Consider the following 19,152-nt stretch of genomic DNA (forward strand, 5'->3'; position numbering starts at 1 on the left):
AAAGTGAAAGCGTGTGTGACAGTTGCAGCTTGCCTCCTTCCTGCATGCCTCCAAAAGCTAGCCAAAATATTGTATGTTTCCCTTTCAACTAAGCTTCAATTAATTCTGACCCTACAGCCCACATCTGTAGAAGGATCATAGGAATGGGAAATGCTAATATGTGTCTTGGGAGGCTGGATCTCTAGTCCTGTCTGCTTTAGTGATACAGCACATTTGGAATGATGTAACTGAATACAAACTCACCATGCCTGTCCCCAGCATCCCAAGTTTTTTTGTTGTTTTGTTTTGTTTTTTTTTTTTGTAATGACTGCTTTTACACTATTTGCAGTGAGGCAGTTTAAAGAAATGAGAGTACCCATGTAGGAGTTCCCTGACTGTAAAAACAAGTACAGCAATAAAAAGCATTTGTTTGGGTTTATCTGCTCATGGGGGGTGGGGGGTGGAGTGAGATAATAATCCATCATCTAATATGTGCTTATCCTGGGCAAGGGTTTTAACAGGTTATGAGCAGATGACTTCCCTTGACTGATTTAACACTTTGCATTGGTAATAATTCTGTTTATGTTATATGTCTGGTTATCTTTTCCATTTGCAGAATCTATGGAGTGTTTCATGTGTTTGTATAAATGGTTTGATTCCTGAAAATATGTTCTGAATTAGATGCTGTTGTTGTACAACAATGCATTAACAACATTTTGATTTCATTTAAAGCCCTTTGTATAATAACACGGTGAATGTTATTAGACTGTTGCAGTGAATATGTTACCATTAAAAAACAGTTTGTAAAAATGGAGAGAGTTTTTGAATTCTAGAATAAGGGAGGATATCAGTTGGTGCCTCTGTTTCTCTCTTTAATTTGTTGGTTATGTGTTTTTCTAATGATTGTTGACAAAAATGTTTCCCATCAAATCAGGTGTTTGGGTTTCAGTTGTGACAATCATACCTCAAAATCATTTCTAGTGCAAATTTTGAGATTGAGGTTGAAAACATACAATTTTAAATCTCTGTTCTTTGTTTGCCTTCCAGTTACAGTAGCTAGGAGTCACGAGTTGCTTCTTGCAGCCACAATGACTGGAAACACTTCATTTCCTCTAAAATAAAAGCTAGTATTTTCATGGAATTGCATGTCTTCAGAATAGAAATAAAAACTATTTAGAAACTTTTATTAGATAATCAAATCTGTTAATATAAACAGTATACATTTTTCTTCCGCTTCCCTTTGTTCCCCACAATTATTTGTATTGGACTTTAGTCTGTACAGAGAACTCCTTTGCTGCTGGAGAAGCCAAAACTGTCTTGAGCTGCTTAGTGTAAATATATATATATAAATAAAGGTGTACCAAGTGAAGGCATATAAACTGTAAGTAAAGGTATAAGGTATGCAAAGTATTGTATCATTTGAGAGCACGAAGGAGCCTGCATGGGAGCTCTTGCTTATATCATGTTCAGGACTATAAAAAAATAGGAGGTAACAAGACCCAGAAAGATCTATGCTTTATGTGCTCTTACTCGCCATATTCCTCTTTGTCTGTGACAGTTACGTTTCCTTGTGTCCTGTACCAAAGCTATTCTAATTGAGTGGTAAAACCATTGGCTTTGGGATGTTGAAATAGTTCCAGCTATGCTGTCTATAGGAAGAGTGCTCCAAGACTCAGAGTGATAGAAATTTTCCATTTGGAAAGCTCGTCTGTTACGAGGATTTACACGTTATTCATATACATTTGTCTTTCTCTGGAGTGCTACAAATGTTTGGTCAGTTTGTAATATTTTAAAGATAATTTTGAACTGTTACTTTATATAGTTTCAAATGTGGTTCAAGATTTTCTTTTCTCCAGTTGTTTCAAGATTGGCAACTGAGACAAATATTGCCATTCAAAAGAAAATAAATTGTAAACAGTATCTCTCTGTAAAAAACAGGTCTATGTTTTGCATCTGTATCTATTACAAAGTTTCTGTAGTCAATAGAAAATGATGCAAGTTAACATGCAACATTTGATAATTTGAATTTTCTTGACATACCAAATGCTTGTTCGTTGTTCTAAGTGCTGAACCATGAATAATTTACTGCCTTTCTCTTTATAATATGCAGTGTCTGCTAACTTTGAAGTTCAGTAGTCAACTCAAAAGTTTGTTGGAGCTGACTGATGATTCACCAGAGATTTTTGAGAGATAGTTTGTCATCAGTTTAAAGCTTGGAGAGTTTTGCTGTTGCAGCCATCTGGTATTTCTTCGTTCTCTGGAGGAAAGAGAAACCTTTTGATAAAATAGATCAAAGCATTCTGCTCTTTCAGTGACTGATACCTATAAGTAACTTAGAAGTTTCTCGAAAAGATTTCACAATGCCTGTCTCATTTGCCAAACTTTGGCATTCTAGGTACAAGACAGCATTAGGCAATAATTATATTCTAATTATATCTAAATAATTTAAATATATATTCATGGATAATTAACAGATCTAAGTGTTTTGTAAACTCAGAAATTTCTAATTTACCGTATATGCTGTCATGATTAATAAAATCAAAGCTAAATCTTGTTCTTTGTACTAACTGTAAAGATAAGGGTACTCTCAAAGACCATACATCTATGTCGTAAGCCTAATATATAGATGTACCTCTTAGACTGTAGGTGATGTAGAATTATAGTGTAAAAATACGCATCATACCATTTCTAGAACAAATTCTGTTAGCAATTGGAATGCTGGCATGGGGTTTGCAGATGTTTGGCGGTGAAGAGCAAAGATGGAGGGAATGAGTTAGGACAGGAAGTGTGTGCTGCAACGTCCACTTGAAACAAGACCAAAGTGATGCTGGATTGTACATACACATTTGAGATTTGTCTGGAAGCAGGATGTTGTTTCTATTCCATCAGACATTCCGGATGTGCAATTGCCATGACTGCACATGTCCAGTCTTCTCAAAGAGTGAGTTCATTGCATCACAAGTGCAGCACAGCAGCCAAAATAGAATGATGAAATTGGCTTCTACCTTGCAAGTTGTTTAGTTAAAGGATGCCTGAGTGAGGCTGGGTGCTGTGTTACAGTAGAAGAAAGGGAAGGCATTAGCTTGCGATGCACCATACCTTTGTGCAAGAAAAGAGGCAGTTTTCTCTTGCTAGGAGTGAGTTAGTACACAGTGGAGCTAAGGGGATGTGTTTGTGCCATTCACTCTTCCTTATATTAGGTAATTTTAAAGACTGCTGTACTGAAGAAAGAAAATAATTAAACCTCGTATGTCACACTGTCCTCAGTTGAAGCCTATCAACGAATTTCAGAAATAGTTGATGCGTCTTGGGATGTAGCTTGTATCATCCTAGCTAGGTACATTGTTTATTAATAAGTTAGCCTTATTATCATTTAACCACTCAAAGTGTAGCATTGGTTAAATGGCAGGTGTCAGTGAATATTAGGTAGTTACCACAAGTTCTTCAAACTTGCGGTTCTTTACGTTGGGTAATCTGGAGAGAGAAAAAGGCTTCTAAAGAGACTGAGTTTTTAAGGACTTAATACATTTAAAATGCAAACTAGGTAACTAATATGGTACTAAATTCTCAGAAAACAGAATGATGGGAGTTTGGTGAAGGAACAGCTAATTCTTCACATGTTAAAATTTGCTTGAATTCAGATGTAAAAGTGACACAAAGATAGCAGAGGAAAATTCCATGTACTTGTGCTTGGTGGTGTTTAAACTTTTCAGTTAGTTATCCAAGTTAGGTCTGGTGCTCTTGTTTCTCACTGTGCCCACAAACAAATGATAAATTTGTAATTCCATACTTCATAATCTTTCACAGTTTTATGTTCTGCCTGCTGTGTCTCTAAATCAGATGCATATGCTTACCTGATCATTTACCTCCTTGTCTGCTTGACATGTGCTTCATAGCAGCTACAGCTGAACATTTTTTTCTTGTTGTTTTTTTTAGTGTGGGAACTTTGCAGTTTTGGTGGATGTTCATATTTTGCCTCAAGGCTCCAGTAAAGACACCAGCTGGTTTTCAGATCATGAGAAAGAGGTACAACAAATATAAATTCTACTTCAAAAGCATGTGGCTGCAGGGGAAAAGTTGGATTGCCTTGGATTGTTAAGAATTTTTCAGAGTTATGAGAATATTATTAGTTATACCTATTCGTCAATGGTTGCTGTGGGACCCCTAAGTCAACCACATATGCTTTTCGGGTCACTAATGACTACTTTCAATTTGCCTTTTAATTTTTAAACTCTGTGTGTGTGCATACATGCAGCGTGCATGCTGTTTTGAGTCTTCTGACTTAACTTTTAATTTATAAAACATATTTTTCTTGCTTTGTTAATTATCCTGAGTGATGTAAAACAGATTGTGACAGGTATCACTTTTGCAGAGCTTGTTGGTGAAATATCTTTCTATTAATTGCCTTTTCTCATTCTGAGAAATGTGAATGATATTGTGTGTAGTGTGTGCAAGAAAACATCATTTGTATGTATGATTAACTAATGATAAAATAAGATTGTATCTTATGAAAGGAAACTCATCTTTAAGTGTAGCATTTTATCTCCTGACAACAGATGAAATTTTTGAAAATCAGTGCATCAATGACCAGCAAAATTGTGAGCGTAGCTTTTATCAGATTCTGTGTGATTTCTGCTAGTCTTGTGATGAGCTACTGGTGGGAGCCTTCCCCTGTTTCAGTCTGTGTGGGAACTTGAGAAGTTCCCTATTGAAAATGAATGCAGGACATGTTTCAAATGCCTGTGGACTTTCCCGCAAGTCTCTGTTACGGTAATTTTCAGCAGATAGCTTTCCTAATAATGACATAATTAACTTGTCACTCCAGAGCATCCTCATACATCTCAAAGTAATATGTTTAAATAAAATTTAAAGAAACAATAAATTAATATCCTGAGGCAGTGAAAGCAGAATATTTAACAGCATGTGGTTCATCTGATTGGTGCTTTATTAAGCAGAGAAAAAAGAAAATAGGGGAAATCTTTTAGACTTCTTTTTTCTAACTAAATGAATACTCATTTACCCCTTCTATTTATAACCAGTTTTACTATCCTGGTTATCTGACTTCTAAGTGTTTTCAGTATGTATTTTGTAAGACTGCCAAAACAAAAGATATGAATTTCAGGAAATTAGATCATGATTGATTTAATAAAAAGGCATGACAGGGCAGCATTCATTACATTTCTGTGACCACACATTTTGAGTGAAGTACAAAGGTTGCATATTTTCAACAGCCGAGAAGTGTGATTCCAATAGCTTTACAATTTGCTTCCTGAAAGTCCTATGCGGAATCTTTGTTAAAGTGGGAAGAAAAAGGTCAGTAAGGTATTACAGGAAAATTATGCCTACATGTTTTTTTATGAGAGTTTTTACACATTCATCACAAGCAGTTTTCTGAGTTTTTGTTATTTCCTGATTCTGGAAAACACTAATAGTGGTACAGCCCTCTTTGCTTGTCTGTGGGAAAAGCAGATGCTTCTTAGACCCCTTGTAACAAAAACACCATCTCTGCTGATCCCCTGCTTACCCTGGATGAAAGTCGCCGGCTGCTGTTTGTAGCAAATGGAAACTGGCGATGCGGTCCCAGGTGTAAGCTCCTGCTTGGAGGGTGGGTTGTGTTGAGCAGGCTGGGAACTGAATGAGTGCCCATAAGCATGAGACTGGTGTAAGAAGACAAACACAGTGCATGTTGTCTAGCTGGGCATTGTAAAGACCACCATTTTTGAGCTTTTCTCTCTTTCTGCCCTTGCTGTCCTATCTCTTTTCCCCTGGAATCACAAAGTCAAAGTATTGCCCTTGTACTTTGAGAAACGTTTACTAAACTGATTTCTATTCATGTCATTGCTATAATCTCTCCATATGCATATAGAAGGTCTCAGTTACAAGTTCTTTTTAGCAGTGGAAAGTACGTAGACACAATTCTCTTGAAGCCTACTCTTGTTTATGCTTTCTTAAGTGTAGATCTGTATAGGTTTTTGTGAAGAACCGTTTAAATAATATTTCCATAAGCATAACAACTAAAATATTTTCCATGTAAATTAAGGAAGTGCATGCTAATCTTTATTGTTGCAGAAGGAACCAAATGCACATGATGTTTCCGCTGCTTTCTAGACCTTTTCATTTTAACCTGAATGCATAGTCCTGTGAAGGAATGTGTAATGAGATCACTTTAATGAGTTAAACAGAAGAATAAGTAAATATAGTATTTTATAATTGTACTCTTCAAGAAGAAAGGAAAATTTATTTCTTACGGTAAGGAGAAAATACTGTTTGTGGTTGACCAGTATATGTGCACTGCTTTCATTTAGAGCAATATATTAAAAATTTGTTGCTCTGCATACTTTCTAGATTAATCAAAAGTAAATTTCAAGCAAAGATATTTTATTTTAGGTAGTACTAATATAATTTTGTCTATTGTCCAAATGCTGTAAAAAGGTAAAATGATATTTTTGTGTGCCACAAAGTATCGTTTCTGTGAACACATAGTTATGCACAATGAAAAATGGGAATACTGAGGGAAAAGGTTCAAATGTGTGTGTATGTATTAATCTGGAAGCTTATTCTGGTATTCAAGACATTAATGTTTTGCTTTTACTCCAGAGGTTTTTTTCCATGGTTATTCTGGCTGAAGGGTTTGTTCTTCTTGAGTTGTATGTAGTTTTTACCATGCTTTGCTGAAGGCAGTATGAAAGATATGAGCAGTTATATTTAGGAGCAGAAAAATCAAAATGAACTAGAGAAATTAGGTTGTTTTGACCTAATTAGCTTTGAGTCTTCCCTCCCCCTCCCTGATTTGAACCAAAATATCTGATGCATTTCATAAGAATTCTTGCAGAGAAGTAGTGTGTGGGCAATTCCTGGGAGGATTTTTACTAATATATTGCTTAAATACCAAATGTTATGATACATTTTTAACATGTATTTTTTCCTACTTTGCACGCAAATGAAACTAATTTGCTGTTCAGAAATTACTAGTATCGTAATATAATGTATTTAATCTGCCAAGTTAGAGTTTCATAATGTACTTCCTCTCTTGTTTTATAGCAAAATTGTTTGGTTCCCCACCCACCTTGCCCTTGTTCCCATTCATTTCCTAACTTATGTGCTTCTCACCTCTATGTAATACCTCAGTACGTAATTGCAAATAATGTTTTCCCTTTTTATGTGAAAAGCAGTGATTTTGTATTGATTTCTATTGATTTCTGCTATGTGTCTGTGGGCACGTATATAAATTTAGATCTAAACAGGCCAATGGTTGCTTTTTCAGGAGGTCTGCATGCTGCTAGAAGAAGTTGTGGCTTCAAGGGTCAAACACTACTTGGAAGCACCTAAACAGAGAGGTCAAGGGAAATCAACAGAACGTGCACCATCTGGCCCTTTGTTTCTTACCAGTAAGATAAATTATTTAATTTAATGTGAAATAAAGTAAGATAAGGTATGGTGGAAACTTGTTTATGTTTTTCCTTGAGAAATTTGACATCAGTAAAGCCAGTGAGCCTAAAATAGCTGGTGTTTGGGTCTGAAATTACTTGAGCTACGTTACTGAAAAAATTGCATGGATATTAATTTTTTACATTATTGAAAAATGAACATAGTGCTAGTACTATTGGTATGAGAGCCTGTCAGCAGAATTGAATAAATGGTATAATTCTCCTAAATTGATGGTACTGGTTTGTTAAGTCTACTTTCAACTTGAGTATTTAGTTTCTAATTTTTTTATTTAGAAATAATTTATTTACTTCCTCTTCTGAGAGCCTGTTCAGTCTTAAAAAGTTGCTATGGCATGATAAACAGCATTCATCATTTCACCGGTGTTACTGCAGGCTTGGCAGTAGCATCAATGACCTTGGGAGTAATTCGTGTCCAGAAGAGAACAGTAGTAAGAGCATTTACCCAATTAGAACTTTTCTTCATGTATGTGAGGGTGGTAGACTAATCAGTGCAATTTCAGTACACGCATGTTGTAAACTAAAGATAATGATCACTATAGCCTGTGCTCTAACGTTAGATCATCTTTTGGGGGCTAAATGGCTTGCCAGTTTTTGTTTAATGTTATTTCACTAGGTGGTGTGGTCATCATGGTGGGTTTTACAGTTGATAGGCTTGTGTATTGGTGTTATATCACACAAGCAATTTCTTTTTAAATAGTTCTTAGGAAATAATGACTTTTCTTTTATTACCAGCCTGGAGCATGTTATAAACTTGCCACAGAAAAGAAGGGCTGCAGTAGTAAAGCCCTGTGTTTGACTATAGTTTCTCACATTTCCTTAAATATCTTGAAATAGGTCTGTACTGAACTATGAATTCTGTAATGAATGTAATTATGCACTTGCAATATACAATCAGTATACTGATAGAATATATTGAATTCAATGTATATTACATTAACAGTTCTAATTCAGAACAAATTCTTCGCCTTTCAAAATATCTTTGGTTATTGAAAACGTATTCTCCTATAGAATTCTAGTTGATGGTTGCAGCTTTAAACAGTAATATCAATATTAACGATTGTTCTTAATAAAGAAAACACAGGTTAAATACTGTATGGTTGGCTTATTATTGCAAAAATTTAAGCATGTTGTGGGAGCCAGATTGTTATGGCATGACAGGACGGTTTATTTTCCAGCCACTAAAACAATACCATGTAAGCAAAAAGTGCTTCAGTACACTAAAGGATTTTCAAGCCCTTTCTTCCTTGCAAGTTGTTGTAACAACTTCAAAATATTACTAATTTTTATAAAACATATCAGATCTCCATACTTCTCTGGTTTTGAGTGGACAAATAGAATTTCCTTGCAGTGAAAGCAGAGGGGCATTACAGAGGGTGGGATCAGAATTTCTGAGATTTGTTGCAGGTTTTCTGTGGTTTATTTTACTGAGTGATATTTTTTATGATTTTTTTTTTTTAAGTTTCCTGCTTCAATAAAATAGTAGTTTTTCAAAAACAATGAGTTTGTAAGATAAAACTGCCGGACATAATTAATTGGTTTCATATATGTAGATAGATGGAACACTAATTTGAGGGTGTTTGTGAGATTTTAGGATCTTACATTTTCTTTTATGTTGTGACGTTTTCAGTAAAAATACTGGCATGCTGTCCCAAGGTTGTGAATTGATCTTCTGCTTGACTCTTCCCCTTATTTCTTGGAAGTGAAAAACTTAAGGATATGCATTTGAGGAGGTTATCAGTAATATCTGTGACAGTTTTAAATTAAAAAATATTTGCTTTGTGTGAGGCAGAATTACTGTTCCATCAATTTTCTGAAGTTAATCTCACTGTCATTAATTAACAGTAAAGAAATAAAGGAAGAAAATAGTCTGTGGTAATCAACATTCACTTTTAACTTAATTTCTAAGTCCCTCTTTTTCCTCTTCTCTCAGCTTGCTTTGCTCAGGGTGTAATTTGTAAGAAAGAAGTGCTTTGTTCAAGTCCCAGAATCAAGTTTATTCAAGTTACATTCAAGTCTGTTCTTACCTGAGAAGGAAATAACAGGATAAGTGGGTGCTCACTGGAGCAACTGGGGCCTACCTCTAAGGGACTGACCCTTTTAGATGGCCTGCAAGTCTAATAGTCTTCAGCAGTTACCATCACTTAAATGTGGCTCCGAAACCTCTTGTGTTTTGCCTTCCACTCCAGGATCACAGGTTCTGTTTGTAGAGTACAATGATATGTTTTTGTGTTTTTCCACAAACAGATGAAGTGCAAGATAGCTGGCCAGTGTTTGGCTGACAGTGTGTTGGTGTATACAAAGAAATGCGCAGGCTTGGTATGTGGCTAACGACATACACATACTGTAGGTGCTGCTGGTGAAATGTTTAAGCTTGCAGCTATTGTTGCATTTGGAGGTTATTAGAAGTTTTTGAGCTCTTCAGACTGAATGTGGTTTCTTTTGCTCAAAGTTATGCAAGTCTGTGTCTAGAGTTTCACTGCTGTAAAATCCCTGCTATTGTAAAGAAAGAGCGTATCTATAGAAGGAACATTAAGATGCTTATTAGCTGGTTATTTACTACTTTGAATATCCCAGGTCAGCATTCCACCCTTATCTGAACTCGCATCTTTTCAGGTCAATTTTAATTACTTTGCTCTCCGCATTGCAAGATGTATTCAAAAGCTATTAGAATCAGAATTATTAGACCAGTATTAGTAAGATTTTAGTCTATCTCTAATATCAAAGCATGTTGTTTTAGGATTTTCTTCAGAAATAGAAGCCAAGCTATGTTACTTTGATGAGCAGATCTCATCCTGCTGTCTAGATCTGTTAATCGGGGAAGGCTGTTAAGCTGGCTACTGTAACTATTTTGAAAAGAAAATTTTCACCTATCATAATTTCTGTTCCGTTTTAATGTTCTAGTATGTTTAATATTAATATTATTTAATACCACCTTTCAGTTTTGTGGCACATAATATAAATATCTATGCAGGTTACTTGTTAATTTACATTTCTTTTCCATTTAAATTACACCCCCACAGCAGTGTGTGGTGGGTCGCATACCATCTCATTAGGAAATCTGTGGGTGTTACACACAGGAGAAGAAAGAAAGAAGGAAAGAATGGAAAAATGAGAGAAAGTAGCCAAGACAAGCAAGTTCTTCCTATTCTTTCTTCTGTCTGAACAATTTCCCCACCCCTCCCAAATGGCCAGTATGAATAATTTGCCAAAGTAAGCTTTAATTTAGTCTTTGGACATAGGCTTTGGTATAAACTCTGTGTTTCCTCTGTTTAATTAATGTCCAAACCTGTTTGATTTTGGTTGGTTTTATTTTTTTAAAAAGAAAATTAAAATGGGGCAGACTTTCAAAGATTATTTTGCTTGCATCCAATCTGCATGGCCAAAGTCATGCAATAAGGGCATCGATCATGTATGGTTTGTTGTTGATTTGAAGTTGATGAATGCATGCCATTCGATAACAAAAGCCATGTACTAGTGAATTTCTCTCATTAAAAGGACCCCACTACCTCACTTTACAGATGTGTAATCTTTTAAAGTTAGAACTTATGTTTTTATATGTATATGCCATACAGTTTCACTTTGCACCACTTGTGCTATTCAGTAACATGTACTGGGTTTTAGTGATGTCAAGGATGTTAGTGTGTCGTAATGCTCACCTTACTGTAGACTTAAACAAATGAAAATCAGAGCCTGTTTTTTCATGTTCCATGGGAGGTAGCTGTTTTTCATAAAAAGCAATGGGTATGAAGTAACTAGAGGCTATAAAGAGGACTGAACAGAGATATAGGGCAATGGGGAAGGAAGGACTGTGCAAAACTAAGGAAGAAGGCAAAGTTTATATGGGCACAGAGGAAACAAAAAGGAGGATGCAGAAAGAAAATATGGCTGGTAGAAATGTCCATATTCAAAATGGAAGGAAGGAAGAAGGTATCTGGTAAACTGACCCTCTTCCCCCTCTTGGGGGAGGAAAAAGTTAACTACGTTTATCCTACAAGTAATTTTCAGATCTTTTCTCATTCCTTCCCTAGCATCCTTGTTGTTTTTCTTGGCTTGAGGGTGGAACATTTTTGCTCTGATTTCAGATCTTTTTATTGTACAGTCTCTTCTACAGTGAAAATAATTAGAGAGTGTGCTGTCACATGGTACAATGAGTTCCCAGCTTGATTTTTATCTGCTTTCTCTGGGATTGTGTATATTTTTTTAATACTTTCAACCTGATTTTCTGAGGAAATGGGGCTTACTGTGATCATGTTTTCTCTGTGTCTGTCTGTCTATCTTTCCCCCCCGTTGCTTTTTGCAAACATGATTGAACTTTATCAACAGGTAGAAGTCTCAGACATTTACTTCTGATAAGCTTACTAAAATGAGAAACTGGAAGAAGTGTAAGAGCTGTCATGAATAGTTCAGCATTACAAAGATATGGAGTCAAAGTTCATGCCTTATTTAGTATAAACCCCCCCCCTAAGATGCAATTTCATAAGAAAATACATTTCTATTTCTTATCAGTTTGTTTGGCTCCTGTAAGTACACAAAAAATATACAATGATGGTAAAAATTCTGAACTGTTTTGGCCTTGCATTTTAATTTGAACATTATGATGTTTTTAAGAAAAACGCCCTTTTCAGACTGCCCTAATTTGCTTCAGGAGGGTTCACTATTACTGTAGATCATGAATTGTGTAAGGTGTTTGTAGGGTATGTTCCATGTTACAGTCTTGTAGCAGCAAAACTGATTTATTCTCCCAGCTGTTAACTTACTCCCCTACTGTGAAACTGTTTGGTTTGGTTTTAACTAGAACTGTTTCACCTATCCTGCCTAAAGAGCAACTCCACGAAAACTTGATGGGTACAACTGGAGGGAAAGTAAGGTATGGCAGATAAGCTACCATAGGGGACTGAGGAGGACAGAAGTCTTTTAATGAACTTTCATATCTGCAGTTGCACGTTGTAATTTCTGTCTCTCAAAAGAATTATATTGCAGCTTCTTTACAATGGAGTAATTTATGATTTGTAGCCAAGTCCTGCAGATCTTTGTGAACTTTAAACTTGCAGTCATCTGTCTGTGACAACAGAGCCTCCTAGCTCCCTGAAGTATGCAGCAACTTATGCAATAACTTAAGAAAAATGTTTTGATTAGTATCTTGTGCTTAATATTTCCTGTATTTGCTTTAGATTTCTTTTTTCCATTTTTTTTTCAGCCAGCTAATGGGAAATAAAGGCATCTTTTTTCATCAAGACATTTTTCTTCTAGAAGATCAAGGTTATAGATCTGAATATTTTTTTTTTGTTGTTGTTGTTCTTGGTGTAGATGATATTTTACAAGCACAGAAACCCCCATACTTATGCACTGTTTGGATTATTTTCTTTTTAGTGGGTTTTTGGTGTTGGTGTGTGGTTTTTTTTACCTTAGATTATAATACAATAGAATTGGGAAAAACGTCAAGAAGGGCAACAGAGATGATCCAAGATGAGGAAATACAATACAGGGAACATGCAAAATACAGGGAACAGTCAGTCAAGTGTGATAGGACTCTTGAGCCTGGAAAATACATGAATTGGGGGGAATGCAACAGAGTTCTACAAAATAATTTCTTCTCTCATTCTCTTCCAACTTGAGAACAGAAGGGCATCAAATGGAGGTATTGGAAGCACCATGGTAGTTAAAGGAGCTGTGGAACTCTTTGCCAAAGGATAATGGGTATGATGAAAGCTTACAATGAGTCCACAAAGACATGGGAGAGGGATCCAGGGAGGGTACAGAATTCACAAATCTGTTTTGGTTCGATAAAGACCTGAGTTGAGAGTGCTTGGACTCTGGGAGAATATTGGGGAAATAGCTGCATACACTTTGCACTTGTGTTTAGTTTCCCCTTGTAGCCATTTGTTGTATGCAAGGTATTTAGCTACATGGACCTTTGATCTTACCCAATATGGCCTTTTTATTGTACTTTTCTGGAAAAAGCCTGCACTATAAACTGAAAACTCATTAGTATGCCAGAGAGAGTTGGTGTTTCAAAGACTGTCAGAGAAAGTTCTGCACTTTCTAGACTGAAGGGTCTACCTTTGTCTTCCTGTTATTACACCAAGATTTGCAGAGACTTTAGCAATTGCTGTTGCTGTCTTACATGGGACATTTGCAGCTGCAGCACCAGGTGGGTTGAATGCATTCTCCTAACTTTACTTCTTCCCTACTTGCAGCTCCCATGTGAAGTTATTTATGGTCTTGGATAGGAAATGAAATGGTGTATTTATTTTACAGATGACCTTAATAAAGTACTTTATATAGTTAGTATTGTATTGAAGAGAAATATTATTTATTTAAAACAAGAGAGTTGTTTAACTGAGTGTATTTTTGTGAAAGAATTTGCTGTTGGTTTTGAAAACAGTCTTGACCTTTAACCTTTAATTACTATCTGCCTTAATTCTGTTTTTCTCGTTTCCATCTTTTGTTTGTCTCTTGTTTTTGTATGATTTTTTCAATTTATGAAAAGATACTATGACAACTACTCTTTAAGTATGTGTGTGTGCAAAAAAATACATTTGCATGCACATATGTTTACAGTTACTGTCTTACCTATATAAGCTCTAAAGGTCTGTCTATAGCATCCAAGTACTTCTGCATAGTAATTTTGCTGTTAGTACTTCAGTTTATGCACAAGACATATATTTATGTAAATTCAAAGTTTATCTTTGGAGTTTTCATTATATAGTTAGGCAAAAAATCTGTATCTATTAATCATGTATTTACAAAGTGGAATTATGTCTCCTTTTTCAATTTGTCAAAGCTGTCTAGAAGTTAATAGGCAATTAATCTCTATCAGTTAAGAATTAAATTAGGATGCTAGTTTGGTGCAGATGTTGCAAGTTAGACAAGATAAGCCCAACCTTTAATTTCTGATTTGATACTTGAGAATATGAAAGTGACTCTCATCTAGTCTAGGAAACATACAGCTACCTTTTGAAAGAGCCCTTAGCATCTGTTTGTCCAAGTGGGAATTCAGCATTTTTGGAATCCAAATGGAGTGATTTTAAAAACATGTCCCTAAGTGCTTCCCATTTCTGATTTGACTGCCTGATTATTCTTTGTAACATCTGTTCCTCTTGAAGGTACTCTTTCTTGTGTGCACTGTATAGCCTTTTAAAGCTTCTGTAGTCACTTGGAAGCAGGAATACTGAGGATAGGGTGTCAGTGTACAGCTTCTGTGGACCTGTTTAAGCATTAGGCACAGCTGGAATGGGTAGCAGTAGGTTTGGGGTTTTTTTTTGAGTGCTTACTGTTGCAGCTGAAATGTTCTGAAGAATAAGTTTGACTTTAAATTATCTTCTCCCGTTCTTTGTGAACATGGCAAATAGGATTTCTGCTAGAAACATTTCATAGTTTTTGTGGTCTGCATTTAATGGTCAAATTCCTTGCATTGGAATGTCTAAAATACCAGAGAAGAAATGATTTGGTCAGTCTGATAGACCTGACTTTCCTTAGCTGTCTGACCTTTACAAATATGTGTGTGGGGCAGCCTGAACGCTGTGCTGCCTGGAATATGCTACAGGTAAATTAGTGAGGGCAGTTTAACATAATATGTGCATTCTGCTGAAGTGAAGTGTTTGCAATTAATGTCTGAATCTGGTCATATGCTTTGTGTTGGGCTGTATTGTTCATATAATATGAATATGCCTTTAGGAATATGTTTTTTCAGCTTGGGTACATATGATTGCATATAACACTTGCTAACATACATAGTAGGTTGCGCTATTTGGATACATACCAGGTCTACCTCTCATATGTTATAAAACTCACATACACTTCATTGCTGTTGTGTTTCTTGTCCATGTACAGATAATGCTCTGTCTGTGTGCTGTGCAGTTTTGGCGGCTATGAGTTTGGGACTTCTGAAAAAACTTGAAAATCTGTCTGTTACTGGGGCAGAGATTCTATGATTTTAGACCTAAGTAGTCTTGTTGGGCAGCGATAGGAGTCGTGAGATTACTGGTGTGTTTTAGAAGGCACATAAGCGTTTACATCAGGACTGTTGTCAGCATCTTAGGTTTCAGGGTTTTTCGTGTAACTGCATGGGAGAGGGAAAATAGTTTGATTAGGTAAAAAAAAACAGAAAGCCCAAACCAAACCCTACTATGCAAATACAGATAATGAAAGTGGATGAAAAAAGACATATGATTACCAAGGGGAAAAGAAAGACTATCTTTTTTTTTTTAATTAACCAGGTTTAATAACATATTTTGTGTTTTTTTTTAATTAGTTCAACAGTATATTAAATGAGATGGAAAAAAATGAGGATTTGATTTTTATTTTAAGATGAAATGTCAGGTTCCTTTATAAAAAAAAAAAAAGTAAGTATTCTTTATTAAATGTTTCTAAAGAGAGCAATATTGTTTTGGTTACAATGTAAGCAAGAAAGAATAGGGATTTGAAATAAAACCTAAAAGAAATATGATTTCCCCAGAAATGTTTAGAGGAATTTGCTTAATTGCAACCAGAAGTTTGACCTGGAAGTGTAACGTTTTGACCTTTTAGCTGTCTGGTTTCCTAAATGTGTTGTTTTGCTCTCTTTAAACTGTGAGAAAATCTGTTTTACACATCTTTAACCCCTGCATTCCATGAAAGTCTCAATATAAAAGTCCCCAAACTATCACCAGCAGTCCCAAGAAAAACAAAAATTGTCATTATGTTTTAAGAAAAAGAAATCATTATAGATATGTGTTGAACATTGAAGTTCTATTTTCATTGTAACTGGAAGTAATTGTGGGTGTAATTTCATGGTTAAATATGAATAGGAATTTCTTTTATCCTTTCCATGTTACCATATTACACAATAATACTCTCCTTTGTTCTTTTGTTCTTAGGTTTCTTTATCATATGACAAAGGTAGAGAGAAAATACAGCTTTTTAAATTGCAAACATTTTTGTGGGTTTATTTCTATTTGGAAAATTTTTACAAGGCTTTACAGAAATCTACCCAGATAGAGATGGAGGGCCAATTCCTGAAAAAGTTCTACATACTTTCTTTGCGTAAGTAGTTCAGTGAAAGCAGTTACGTGCATTTGATTCACCACTGAAAGTACTAGATCTGTTGGGTGTATTGTGCACTGAGTATTTCTATTGACTACAAAGGCACCAGTGACAGACCAAGCCTACACCAGGAAAGTTTTGCAGGCCTTGGGCCTTAATTTATTAAAAACATGTAGAAATAATTAAAAAAAACATATAGTAGTGCAGCAAATAATAAAGACTTTTACTTGAAAAGAGGAGGAAAAAAAGTCTAGTGCAATCTTGAACTGTGGGCACAATAACAGAACTTGATGTATTCCATCATCTTCAAACAGTAAGAGATGCTCTAGTGCAGAGCAAATTACGTGTATTCAGAGAGAAACATTGTACATGTGAAATATTCACTGTACAAATTCATGAAAACCAAAGTTGTTTAAATTACAATGCTTGCTTTAGAGAGGATAGAAAGTGACAGTCTTGTATTTGTTTCAGAGTATCTTTCTCTTATTCTTTTAGTTAAGATATTTAGGGGGGGGGGGGTTGTGTGTGTGCACATATGGGTCATGGGATATGAGCAATGCCTGTCTGTTCTTTTCTGTTGCCTTCTCATGGCACATGACAGGCTCGTGGTTTTTGGTCTTTTGTATAAAAGACCTTCAATGTGATACCAAATTTTGAGAAGTTCTATGTAAATGTTTTTGCACTTAGCATCTGTTACACTGATGCCAGAAACTGCGGGATACTGAGCTGCATAATTCAGGTGGTCCCTTGTAACACTGCATTCTTGAGTAAGCTAAAACGGACATTTTTTTACAACTTACTCTTGCAGTCAGTCTCCAGCTCTTTGCCCCACAGCCAGCACCTTCTTCATGGCTAGAGCTGAGTGGCACTGATCGGATTATAACAAGCATGGGTGGTTCTTTGTCTTTTTGGTGGTATCCTCTTTGCATCAGAGTTTGTGAGAGCAGAAAGAGATTGAGACTTACTTGGAAATAGAGTCTTTCAGCAGCTGACTTAACTACAGTCTATTTGCCAGCATTTAAAAAGGGGAAGTACTGAAAGATCCATTGTGGTGACTTGCCACCTATTTGCTATGCTCCAGAATTTCCTTATATTCTGAGTTGTTATAAACCTAACAAGAGTCTGTTGTGTGAAAAGACAAAAAACTTGTGAACCTCTGGCACAACTTGTTTTATTCAGACAACAGCATGAAATGCCTGCTGGTTCAAGTCCACACATGTCCCTTAGAATTCACTTTCTTCTGAAGTGTCCTCTAGACAATAGGGTAGAATAAAAAAAAGGAGTCATGACCATCAACATCTACCTCTTAGCTCCACTGGGCTATCCTAACAGGAGGCCTCCAAAAAAGAAAGATAAGAACATTTATTGCTGCCATATATCGAGATCAGCTTTGAAGAAACTACGTTTTCATGCTCATTTCAGTTCTACTGAAGATACCTGCTACTAGCTTTTGTTTGCATCTCATTCTCTCGTGTTATGTCTCCAGTGGCACACTGTCAGGCTTCTCTTCACCAAACCCATAGGTTTTGTAACCATGTGATGCAATATATTCCTAACATTGCCTAGAGACCTTGTTATTGGTAGAAGATGAAGGTCTCATCAGCTGTGGGAGCTATAGGGTTAAAACCTGTATTTCCTCTTGGGGAAGAAGTTTTGCAGAAGTTATTTCCTATTGCCGGGGGGGGGGGTGGGGGGGTGGGGGGGTGGAAATAAAGCCTGGAGACCTGTGAAGGTTTTGATTGACTTTATTTGAAAATCAGCATTGTAGTATCGGCACCCACAATTATGTTGTTCTGATGAACAATAAGGGGAATCAGTCATGTCTGTTAAAAGTCTGAAAGGCTTATTTCCAGATTTTGGTTGAGTTTCTGTGCTAGAAGAGACTTTGCTTTGTAGAGATTCCTGACACTTAAAATACAAACTCATCCCTTCAAGTATTTCACTGCATCAAAGATTTCATGAAGCTCACAGATATTCTGAAGGAAAAAACTGCGGAGATAGTTAGGTTGAAATGACATATATTTTGAAAGAGACGTGCTTTAAAAGGTGACTCTATGCATTCCCGAGTGCCCTGAAGTCAGGCTTGTCACCATCACAGTGTCTGCTTCATTTTAGCTAGTCTACCTTACTTTTATCGCTGTGAGGAATTCAGTGATGTAACTGGCTGACATGGCTCTTTTTGGATACAGCTGTGTCTGGCCAGTTTGGGGGAGATGCTCAGTTTGATGTGCAAATGTGGCATCAGACAGTTTTTAGCTAAGCTGCTCCTTCATGGTGATACAGCCGCTTTGAGGAGAATCTGAAGTCTGTTCTGCTGCTGACTTGTCAGACAGCCTTTACCACAGAGTTTGTTTTCCAGTTCTGTCTGCTTTTTGGCTGGTAGCAACAGATGCCTTTCTCAGCCTTTCTTTCAGCTGCCTGGCTTGTTCCAGTGGTTAAAGAAGTCCAGGCACGTGGCTTCCTCTGGAACACAGTTTATGTGTTCAAAACAGTGAGGATTCATAAATGGCTTTCAGTTCATGTCTTAAAGCCCATCACATGCAATTAATAATATGGTCATTGAGTCTGAGATCAACAAAAAGTTGAAATCAAATCTTGTCTGCTATTAGAAAACAGTTGTCTGGGATAGCAGTGCACTGGCCATTCAAAATACTGCTCTGCATTTATCTGCTTGAAGGCACGAGCAGGCGGTGCTAGCGAT

At 36.2% G+C, this 19,152-nt stretch overlaps 1 protein-coding gene across 1 annotated transcript in view; it reads left to right on the top strand.

Moving 5' to 3' along the window:
* Nucleotides 1–19,152, top strand: part of LOC121096475 (SLX4 interacting protein) — a 78,977-nt gene that overhangs the window by 35,569 nt on the left and 24,256 nt on the right. The window contains exons 4-5 of the mRNA XM_040612433.1: nucleotides 3,916–4,005; nucleotides 7,244–7,367. Coding sequence (XP_040468367.1) covers nucleotides 3,916–4,005; nucleotides 7,244–7,367 — 214 coding nt within the window. The remainder of the gene's footprint in view (nucleotides 1–3,915; nucleotides 4,006–7,243; nucleotides 7,368–19,152) is intronic.

This window comes from Falco naumanni, chromosome 12 (assembly GCF_017639655.2).
Source record: "Falco naumanni isolate bFalNau1 chromosome 12, bFalNau1.pat, whole genome shotgun sequence".
Classification (NCBI taxonomy): domain Eukaryota; kingdom Metazoa; phylum Chordata; class Aves; order Falconiformes; family Falconidae; genus Falco; species Falco naumanni.